The sequence below is a fragment of the Mesitornis unicolor genome, unplaced genomic scaffold, assembly GCF_000695765.1.
Source record: "Mesitornis unicolor isolate BGI_N332 unplaced genomic scaffold, ASM69576v1 scaffold33883, whole genome shotgun sequence".
NCBI classification, from domain to species: Eukaryota; Metazoa; Chordata; class Aves; order Mesitornithiformes; family Mesitornithidae; genus Mesitornis; species Mesitornis unicolor.
In genome coordinates, this window is record NW_010175914.1 from 2,419 (window position 1) to 14,248 (window position 11,830).

The window sequence follows — 11,830 nt, forward strand, 5'->3', positions numbered from 1 at the left end:
TACCGAGAGACAGTCATCAGAACTTATAAGAAGAATAAAAATGCTATTAAATACAGCTAAAATATGGATTAAATACCTATTGAATACAGAACAAATTTTAAAACTATGTATTTAGACTATTTATAAATTTGTATTTCAGTTTTCAGCTACTGAAATAACTCCTTAGACTAAAAAAAAAAATAAAATAATAATTTCAAGACATTCTCTAGCATAAACTTTAGCACTGAAGAATATAACTCACCCACAGGAGGTCTAAGCCTCTCCAGATACTGCTTATCTTCAATACTGTATGCAGTAGAGATTACTTTAGCTCCTCTGTGTTGTGCTAACTGAATAGCTATTGTACCGAATGGCTGCAGAAGAAAAGAGGTAAATGAATTTATTTACAGCAACAATTTGGTGTAGTTTAAGAAAGATTATATTCCAAAGGACATTCAGGAGACGTCAAGAGAGTATCCAGAAAGCAACTGACTCCTTCAATAAAACACACCTGAATCAAGAATTCAAATATTCACAGATCTGCTTCTGTTCCAAGTGAGGCCAAAAAAAAAATCTTATAATTAACTGGGAAGCTCTGAACAAACTTTTAGGAGTTAACTAGTTCTCCTCTTCAATAAAATAGCTCAGATTCTACTTTAAGTAACACAAGTACTATAACTACAATTGCAACCTGTAGCTTTCAGCTTGCTTGCTTCTTGAAGGAAGAAGTGCTACCAAGAAAAAAGCCACCAAGGAAAAAGCCCCGGCCACATTTACATTAACGAGTCTTGGCTGAGGCAAGCTCTCCACATCTTCATTAGCAATAACGACTGCAGTTACACACATGAAATTATTTATATCTAAGAGAAGTTAAAAAGCAGTGGTGGGGAAGGAAAGAAAAATTAAGACACTTTCCTCCAGATATACCTGAGGGCTTAGGGTAAAACTATGTCAATGTAAAAACACCAGAAGAGAACTACCTCTTCACTACCCACACGGTATGTAAAGGACTGAATTCTTGGCTCAGTGCCTTGTATGGGAGGGCCTTTCCTATTAATCCATTAAGTTAAGGACACTGCCAGGAGTAAAATACAAGGCTTGATAAGTTTAGTATGTTGTAAGAAATCCAGTTGTTCTGGTGATAAGACAGTTGTTTATGGCAGAAGTAATCTTTCTGTTCCAAAAATATTATTATTATTATTATTGCACAGTTGTTACCTACACTTGCTCCATCCATTACAAGGACAGTTTTTCCACGAGAGACTTGGGAAAGGTAGTGTAAAGCCGTGTATGCTCGGACACCATCACGAACAGTCCCAGCTGCTTCAACCCAACAAACTTTTTCTGGTTTACGAACTAATTTTGGTGAAAAAACAAACAAAACAAGGGAAAAAAAAGCAGCAAGTTCCTGACATTTCACTCAGAGTTACTTTCTAGACTTCATCCATTTTTAAAACATGAAAGAAAATCATAGAAGTCAAATCATCTGCAGGTGCAATGTTGATCTATTTCACAAAGGCAAGATTCTGATGTTGTGGCCCACGGCAGTGTTAAGTCAGCTATAAGGAGTCGAAGTGGAAAAGGCAGTTGTTATCAAGTAATCAAGTTTGCTTGTGCAGCACTCCTGTGAGCAAGCTCAAATACAAATACAGTATTTAAATCAGGAAAAGAAAGAGACACACTTTGTACCATAACCTCCTGACAGAAATGATCTGAGGAGGCGTCTTCTCCTTTTCACAAAAGACAATTCTGACAGAAAACATATTAATGCGAGTTCCAACCCATGAGCTCCTAATTCTCTTTCTCTACAGCTCCTGGAGGTTATAGCACTTTCTAAGAGAGATAAAGGTCAAGATAACATGATTTGTCATCTCTGCTTTCTGTTGTCTCAACCTACAAGACAAGTAAGAGTTTTCCCATTCTATCTACATGCATAAAAGCCTGGGGAGGTAACATTAATGAACTACTACGTTAACTAGAAATCACAAGTTCAAACACCAATTTTAATGTCAGCAATTTACATGATTTAATGGAGATCTTGATATTAAGCTAGAAAAATCATAACCCAGCTGAGAGTCTAGCATAGAACTGAAGTAAGCACAATCCTTTTGAGGCACACTAGAAAGAAAAGAGACTGGAAAAGTTTGGCCTGCCCCTTTAAGCATAAGAATTGACAGTTTAGCCCAAATCAGGGAAGCTATAAACCAACATAAGCAATATGATCACCTGGGATCATTTATCAGTGTGTTGGAAAAAAATATTAGGGATCATCACTCAGTGAGCCAGTTCATACTACGTATCACAAAGCTACTAAATGTAATATAAAATAAAAAATATTTTCTGCCTGTAGTTACTGTAGATAGTGATAAGGCAGCACAGACCTCTAGATTTCATTTTGCTTGATTTATACTTTTAAGCGTAAGAAATAATAAAACTTATATATTCATCTGCACAAGTTAATGACTTACTTTGCAAAAAGTGTTATAGCTAAGTCAGGAAGATTTCATCTTCAAATAAGTCAACATAAACAAATGAATCTTTCAATACTAGGTCTTCCCTGATTCTTATTCCCTGAAAATTAATTTCTCCAGCTTCTAGTCTGCTAATTTTATTCAATTTGTTAGCCCAGTCACAAGTGATATTTCTGGATTGAGCCAAAGTGAGGAAAAAAGCAAATTTCTTATTTAATTTTGTGACAGGTGAGGTGAGGAAAAAGTAGAAAGACAATGTAGCAACGAAGAGGGAAGTTAGAAGGAAAAAAGGAAAAAAAAAGTCAGCTTGTGTGGTTTAGGCAAAACATTAACTCATTAAATGATAACAGCAAAAAAAACCAAACCCAAACCCTTGAGAGTACATTCAAAGTTTCTCTGAAGAGGTGGAGTAGACAGAATGTCCAAATTGGGCAAACTTGTTCTGTATAGCGACAAGTCCAACTTTGTCCAAGTTAATTAGCTCCCCATTAGAAAAGCTAAACTGAAGTCAAAAGATACAGGAAATGTAAATATTAGCAAACTACATGAACTACGTACCCAAGTAATGCTCATGAACTAGAACAACTTCACAAAGACCAGACTCTTCAGAATCCAGGGGCAAAATTCCTGAAAAAAAAAATATATTGTAATCGCTATGGGCACAGTGCACAAGATGGCTCCAGAGGTGCTCCAAACAGCATTTTGGGGTTGGGGACGCTACTGCATGCTTTTTGCTACTGCCACGCTTCATTTTTATCAGGTCCTGTCTGAACTCATTTCACACTGCTCTCACTCTGATGAGTGCTCCTGTTTCTACTCTGGGCCATGGCTAACAAAGAACAAAATCAAGCTCTGGTATTGCAGATGGGCACAGACCAAGCCAAACTACAGATACCTCTACTCTTCCAGTGCCCATACGTGTGTTGTTAGTAAAGGCAGCAAAAAGGGACAGAAGGAAGCAAAGGAAGAACAAGCAAGACTCCGTGAATGTAAGTTTTAAAAAAGTGGAATAGAGAAGAGGAATTGAAGGAAAAAACCCCACCCATGGAAGATGGAGAAAGCGAACACAGAACAGGCAGCAGAAAAAAAGAAAACCATCCCGGTCATAACTGTGTTTTTTTTTCCTCCGCTGGCCAAAGAAAGAAATTAATGAACAGTAGGTTCTGGCATCTGATCAGTCTTCTGAATCTATGTACCCTCTTTCCTTGGTAAAACAGTGTTTTCTTCCCTCTCCCATACAAATCTTATACTCCATTTAGACCAAAGCATGGACTTTGGCAAAAATTCTCAACAAATTTGGCTGCTATTTCCAGTCTTTCACAATTCCCACTAAAAATCGTGACCAATGCTTGTATACATCAGATCTCTCAAAGGGTTTATCTATGGAATAATAAAAAAAAGTCTAAAGTAGCTATCTGGAGCAGCTATTGTGCAATTAGGAAATAATGCAAGAAGGGCAAGAATCTCAGAACAGAACACACTTTCTTACAACATCACTGTCAATTCTGTCTTATTTTCCTAGCTTAAATCATTCTCTAATCCTTTAACTTAGCATGCAAAATATAAACATATATGAAAGAATGACCCTAAGAAATATCTCTTCTATCCTAAATCCTTAATCTTTCAGTTTTTCACTATTAATGCAATGCCATATTTCAAACATTAAGAAAAATATTCTTATAGTAAACTAAAATAGCCTCAGCACTTAAACCAGTTTGCATTCTAACAGCTTACTATAGAAAAAGCAAAACACAGAATGAATAATACATGAAGACATTCCTTTTCTTGGCAGAAGCAAAAGTTCAGGAACAAGTCACATTATCTCCTAACACTCAAGATAGCCTCCAAGGAGTGATTATACATTGCTGTCAACTCACATCGATTTCAGGGTCTCTAAAACCATTCACAAAAACATGATCCTTACACTGTGGGAAAGACATACGGCATTTGAAGAACTGAGCTCCTCAGTATATCTCATAATGCTTACGGAAGCTCCAACATGAAGTACAGGCCTTTAATTTACGTGTGCTATAACGCATCAAGCATTTGACACAAGTACAAAATCAGATTTTTCACCTTACTTGTCAGAAATACTCCACATAGCATAGGGCTTTCGTGTGTTGATTATTTATGTATTCAGTAACAGGGCATATGGAAGAACTGACACACAAACTGGCTAACCAACAGTAAATCCAAGCAGGTACATTTATATTTAAGTTTCTCTCTTCAAGTATTAGTGGCCACTTTAACTCTCAAAATATTTTTCCCTGCACTTACTTTGATGAAAAACATGGCATAATTGATTGCTAAAAGATTTTAAGAGCAACAAATAAAACTGATTAACTTTGAAACGAAATCAAGAATGTAGCTCAAAACAAATTATTTTTGGCTGGTTTTACTACTGTATTTTTTTTTAACCAAACAAATGATTATGTACAAGAGAATACATATACGGACAGAAGAATCTCCTCTGGAAGTTTAAATAAGGATCAGAAAAACTTGAAGAGCGAGAAATAATTCTTGGCATGATTTTAGGAATAGATTAATTATTTGACACACCAAGTACTTCCAGTGAGCACAGCACTACTCTTACATGAAAAACAGTAGGTTAATAAATTAAGGACTGTAGTACCATATTACTGCTGTTAAACTCAGTAAGGAGTACACACCAGGACTATACTCTTCGAAAGAGGGACAAGCTTTTTTGTAAAATTCAAATAGAGATATTTTTTCTGACAACTGCACATTTTAGGGCAGTTCAATGTTATTAAGCACACAGGTAACTGAACCGTTTGGCAACAGCTCATTTTCTTTTAAATCTGCTCATTCATTAACTACATATAAACTCAGAGCAATAGCAACTGGGAAGTGTGCTTGTTAGGAAAGATTTACCATAATGAAAATATTTCACTCCTATCTTTTGTCTTTATAGCATCTAAATTGGATGCATAAGGTTGAACAGCTGTTTGAAAGTGAATGCTATGAGATTTCAGTATTTAAAGAAGTGAGTTTTCTTTCTTTTTGAGCTAAAAATATTTAATGTTGTTTTCTTCATCTCCCTATGTCCATACATGTAATTCTGACTTTTCTGTACCTGCAATCACAAAAATATATTCAGTATTCAAGAACAAAAACCGCAGACAACAGACATCTCAGACAGAATGAATTTGCTTCTTTCATGACCCAAGTATAGATTCCATTCCCTTAATGTCAGATTGACATTGAAATAGCTCATCTGATTCAAACTACTTATTCTATATTTGAATTAACAAGAATGGAATCAAGTCTCAATTCATAAGAAAACCCCAACCCTCCTACAGCCTCTTAGAATATCATTTAGACCTTTCAGGTACAGTAATGTATTATCAGAGGGCTTTTTCCCTAACTGCTTACTAAAACTGTATTCCTTCAACTACAAGAGAAGGTGATTTGAACACAAATGCTATTTTAAAATATTCAAGAGATGCAGCATGTATCAGTAAGATATTTAACCAAATCAGCAATACTATTCACAATAATTTTACTATTCATAGTTCAAAGTTAATTCATATGTAAGACCAGAAAATGTCTGGCCATAACCGTTCTGCTTTATTAGACAAAGCAAAGCCACTTCTGTACCCATAAAATGGAGTATTATTTCCCAACTGTAATAATTACAACTTCTGTGGTGGATAAATAATAATAATAATCATACATCTTATTCCATTATATTTAAGCTAATGATATGAAAGGACTGCCAAAGTTTTACCAGGAAAAGAAAAGTCCTAAACACTTTCCATGTGATTTTTTGACCTGGAAGTCTGTTTTAAACAACAAACAAAAGAAGTACAGTGATTACCATTTGCCCTTCTGATGGGTTTCTTTGATAATAATGTCATAGCAGGATCATAAAGCATGGACTCACTGTGGTTAAGTCAGGGGGGAAACACACCCACTTGCAAGAATTCTAATGTCCAGTAAAAATGAAGATTCTGGAAAGTGCGCACCTGGAATCTGTTTCTTTTTAAATATGGCCTTGCATTTAGCAAAACACCTGAGTACGTGCACTACTTTTGGCAATTCAGAAAATCCAGTAGAACTTGCATGTTTAAGCTGGGACCACTCTTGATTTCTTTACTCAAACAGGAATTGACATGACTTAGAAGAAACTGAAGAGACTTCAGTGTGCTTGAACAAGAGAATCGTCACCAGCAGTTAAAAGTATATTTTTATATCATCCTCAAGAAGGCAGGCAATATAAGCCTAGACTTTGTATCTTCCACAGAAATCAAAACATACATATTAATTAAATCAGGATGGTGTTATAAGTACAAGTAATTTTGTATGTATTCAGATGGTTGTCTTTAGAACACCCACTCCACATGCCTAACTGGACCCAGGTGTATATTCTTAAAGATTTGGTGAATGCAGTAGGACTCTAACAGATTACACTAGCTAGGGACCTGAACATTCATTCTTATAACCAAAAAACTTCCCTAAGAGAACACTTTTAGAATACAATTCTCTTGTAAGAGTTTACTCATGTGATACTAGTTGAATCTTTGAAAATAAATGTCTAATTGTAGCTGTAGCAACAATTATAAAAAGTTTATTAATTGTGTTAGTTGATAAAGCAAACAAGGATTAACTTACCCACCACTTCATCATCTGGCTGAAAAAAGGTCACCTTTCTTCCAACTCATGAAGAATATATGAAAAGGAAGAAAGAAGGTATGAAGATAAATGCCAATAGCTGAAATTGAACATGCAATTGAAAGCACTGTTTATCACTAGCTCAGAAAACTAAAATTATACCCTGCTAGTGAATAAGATTTTTTCCTATTAAATATGCACATACCAAAACCAAATGTTTAATTCACTAAACTTTGGCACCCCATGCACAGGTACATGCAAGTACCCACATGTATGTGTTTGAAAGGTCCAGGCTTTAAACTAAGAATCAAAGGTGGATATGCCAGTGAAACACTGCCAAAATTCCTGAATGTTATTTTGTCTTTGCTATTCCAACAAGTGATTTTTACAAATAAATTCAAGATTGATATAGCACGTGTAGGTAATATCATAAGATCTCAGTATATTTTATTTAGAAAGCTGTCATGGAATTTTTTTTTAAGACTCAGAACAGATATGCAGGAATTCAGTTCCTTTTTTTAGTTTTAATTTCAGTATCACTATTGACTTAGGGAAGGTCTCATTATGAAAGCAAATAGTTCCTACTATTAAAGGGGTACCATGCAAACAGTATTTATTTGTTCTAGATTACCAGACCTTAATTCTTGCTTCATATCCTCACAAGACAATTATACTAACTTACCTTCCAATACAACTCCAGAAATTTCTCGACCAACAGGTAGAAGCTCCTTCTCCAGTTTAATTTCTGACAGAAGCTAAATAAAAATGATGATTACAACATTCTCACTGAGGCTCAAAATTTGCATATTTATTGTCATCTTAACAGTGTTTGATATTCACAGTAGGAAAGTTGGGCCATAACCAAAATGTTATCTGAGGGAAAAAAATACAACATTCCTCATTTAATATTAAAAACTTTGCAGTTGTTTTCTGTATTTAAATTTAGAAGCATATTAAAAAAATAAAACCAGAGTTATTAACAGGCAAGCCAAACTGGGACTTAAAGTCAGTATGCAAAGGATGATAAAAGGGATTTACTGTAAGAGAACTCACAAATGACAACTGCTCTTTCTCCATAAAGTAGGAACAAAATTACAGGTGCTTTTTATTTAAAGAGATATGAAAGAATACCACATCAATCCTAGGCCCTCTTTCTTAGCAGTAAAGCCATATCCTCAAATGGCATAAATGGAATTGTGCCAATTACCAGCAAAAGCCCTGGCTTAGATCTTCAATAGAAACTATAAACACCTCTAGCTTTTATTAAAAAAATAAGCAAATACCTTTGTATCTATCCAGCTCAGTGCACAGGCTCTAACTTGTACTTTCACATCATTGTCTCTTGTAGGAGGAAGGTTTTCCTAGGACAAATTTACAGACATTACATTATACAATGCAACATGAATGTGCTAGTAGGATCCTCTCAAGCTTTTGAAAGCACTTTTCCACAGCGTCTTTGTTTCAGATTGTTCTGTAGTCAGAACAAGAAATTCTTTTTCAATGAAAAGGGAACTGATATCACAATGGATTTACACCACCATTTTGAGTATGTGTATACTACTATTACGAATTGACCACTAGACCTTACTAAACCTCAACAGCCACTGGCATTTTTCTGTTTTGTGTTTTTTTCTTTTCTGCAAGTTAAATATCACAGGCTTGTCTAAAGCAATTTTAGTATGTAATTACCCCCTAGCGTCTGTCCAACAAATAGAAGGAAGCAGAACTTTGATATTAAAAACTATATTGCAAGAGTGGAGAATTTTGACACGAATGTCTGACTTACTGTAGTGAAAAACTTACTGAGGTAAAATATTCAAGTAGTCCAGATGGTATCAAAGAAACAGCACTGATAAGAATTGTTGCTAAGTTCCACAAATGATGGCTACCTTACGTACAAAAGTGTTCTACTAACGAAGCCTTGCCTTACTATTTAAAATTTTGGTCTTGGGATCAATATCTGAAAAGATTTTAAGCAGCTCAGTACTGCTACTTTAAAGTATTTAATTAGCCAAGTTGAGTTCTGGACTGTTGACTCCACTGCTTCCACTCAGGTACTGGAGACAAAAGAATGTATTTCCATGTTATACTGTAGTCTCCAGTGCAGGTGTCAGTTGGAATTGAAAGTGGAGCACTTACCAGGAAGTCATGAGAGCACTTTGTCTCTACTTCTGAAGTTAAGATATATTCTTAAGTGTTTATGCTTGCTTGCTTGATTTTTTTTAAACTCTTCCTAAGAAACAGCTGTTGCTTTTCTGATAGGCTTAGCAACAGGAACAGTAACCTCTGTCCAAGGAATATTGAGCTGAACTTTTTCTCACCCCAGTTGAGTTAAACAAATGCTATTCCTTTAAAATTACAAGGCATTTTGCCAGTCAGACTGACCTCCTGCTCCTCAAACAAACCAAAGTGGGTTCTCTGGTTTTGTCCCACAGAACAGAGAAGCCGCTAAACTGTTGAACTATGCAAATACCGCATCTCTAGTTTAAGGAAAAAAAAAAAATTAGATTCTAAGGGACGTAAGTAATTTACGTAAATTTAAGATTATATTATATTTTAGAATGATCCTTTTGGCATGCATAACTCATAAAATTGCTTTTCTTTATAAAAGAATGTAAGTCTTAAAAACAAAAATAAATGATTAAATGTTTGTGCTGTTAATCAGTTCCTGCCTTCATAATTTAAGTATGTCACTATTAGGAACTGACCAAGCACCATATAAGGAAGGGTTGCTATGGAAATTCTTCATCAAGCTACTGACTTTTGGTTATCCACCTTCTATTCTGTTAAGATCTCCTCAGCCAACTAGCTTTCCTTTTCCTCACTTTTTTCAATATTTATTTCTCTTTAAGATGAAGATTCTATAGTGCTGGTCATTACACAGACAGCTGCAGAATCAGTTCCTGTCCAAAGAGATTTAAATAGGCAAGTAGGCAGACAAAGTCTGGGTACAGGAGTGCAGTTTCAAAACCTGCTTTAGCTTACCTGAGACTGTACCAGAGCTGTCAGGCCCACTTGTTCCCAGCATCTACATATTGCCATTCCTTTCTTTGTATCAGAGCCAGAAATCATGGATCCATCACAATGATGGGAACTAACTTGTACAAATTCCTACTTTTCACCTGGATAAGTAAACTGATCCATTGGCTTAGAGCTGCACGACTCCTAAAACTATTACAATGAAGGAAATAAAAATGTGTGGCTGAAAACTGAACAAGCTTTTTCAGCAAAAGCACACAATTTCACAATCAGTTTCACAAGCAGATCTTAGACTGCTCCATCAAAATGCATTTTGGTTGTATCAAAATCACCTTGTTGCATCTCTGTTCTCAGGAAGCTTTTTAGATGGGACTCTGCAGCTGCTCAGCAAGATTTTCACTAGTACTACACTGTTTCATTTTGATATATGGCTTATAGGTATACTTAGGTATTTAAATTACACAGATACACATAGGTATCTATAGTAATTTATTTCGTACCTGTAAGAGATTTGAGAACACAGGTTCATATCCTCAAATACACGTAAGCATTTTTCTACTGTTCAGACACCCACACTGCATCAATATACACTGACATTCTGTTTTAGCCTTATGCCACAAGCTCACGTGTATGCACTTATCCAACTGTTTTCATCAAACTGACAAAGACTTTTTAGCATGATAGTTTCAGCTAAACTTGACAGAAAAATACCTGTCTCCTCAATGTTCCTTTAAGTTGAAAGAAAATAAGTAGCTAGACAAAGGAGACTTATCAATGCCTCTGAGAAAAACGCTATGCTGTAATCTCAATCCTCGCTAAGAGCAAAAAACTCACAAGAAGAAAGAAAAAAACAGTAGGAACACTCCAAGCATAACAACTTTCTCAAGCTGCATTTTCTGTTTTTCAGTGACCAAAAAGTCCAACCAGGAGATGTGAATCTGTATGAAGTCAGAGTTCATTTGTTACATCTCCAAAACTTGTTTTTAAAATATGGATACCAAAACTGCACAGAGAAATCTAGCACTGGTCTTGCCAAGTGCTGCATGATGATGGTAAAATACACCTCCCATACCTTTGTTTACCTGCCTGTATGTGCAAGGATTACACCAGTTGTTTTTAAGTCTACAAAAAAGTTAGGTGTTTCAATTCCCTTGTGGCATTCAGCCACACTCTCTTCTTCTACTGAATGATTAATAGTGCTATTATGACCAGAACTCACTCTTTCCTGGAAGACAAATGTCATTTCCTCTCCAGGTGAATTCTGCTGACAATACAAGGCCTTCATAGTGATCTGAAAAAAGACACAGCAACCAAACGGTAATACATGCAGTATCTGTAGAGCAAACAAGTAACTAAAGCTTTAAATCACTTTATAAGCAGAATAGCGATTGCTTGCAAGCAATACAGGGCCTATGAGTCCTTCTAATACGTAAGTTGCAAAACGGATCAACAGATAAGGCAAGATTTGGCGTTACCTGCAACAGGTTACATTATTGTTGACCTTAATATAGCAAATACTAGGGACTAAGGATGTACAGCAAAAGGCAATGAACGATACACAGGAATTATGGATTGGTGGTCCAATGCAGTAGTTGGGTGTTTTGCCACCCAGACTTGAAGGCACACAATTTGACTACCTCAGACAAATGCAATGCAAAGGACAAATATAACCAGTGCAGGAATACAAGGAACCCTACATATGACTTCACTATAAATCACAACTTGGATTTTTGGTCTCCTCTCCCAACTTGGCATATGTTGTCCTCAAC

At 35.7% G+C, this 11,830-nt stretch overlaps 1 protein-coding gene across 1 annotated transcript; it reads right to left on the reverse strand.

The window, feature by feature from the left end:
* Positions 1-241: 241 nt before the first annotated feature.
* CRYZL1 (crystallin, zeta (quinone reductase)-like 1) lies at positions 242-11,346 on the reverse strand (the record flags this gene model as incomplete). Its single annotated transcript, XM_010181586.1, has 7 exons — positions 11,281-11,346; positions 8,366-8,443; positions 7,765-7,837; positions 7,083-7,127; positions 3,009-3,077; positions 1,202-1,335; positions 242-353 (listed from the first exon to the last, which is right to left on the reverse strand). Coding segments are annotated over exons 1-7 (577 nt in total), but the record flags the coding sequence as incomplete, so codon positions are not given.
* Positions 11,347-11,830: the final 484 nt, after the last annotated feature.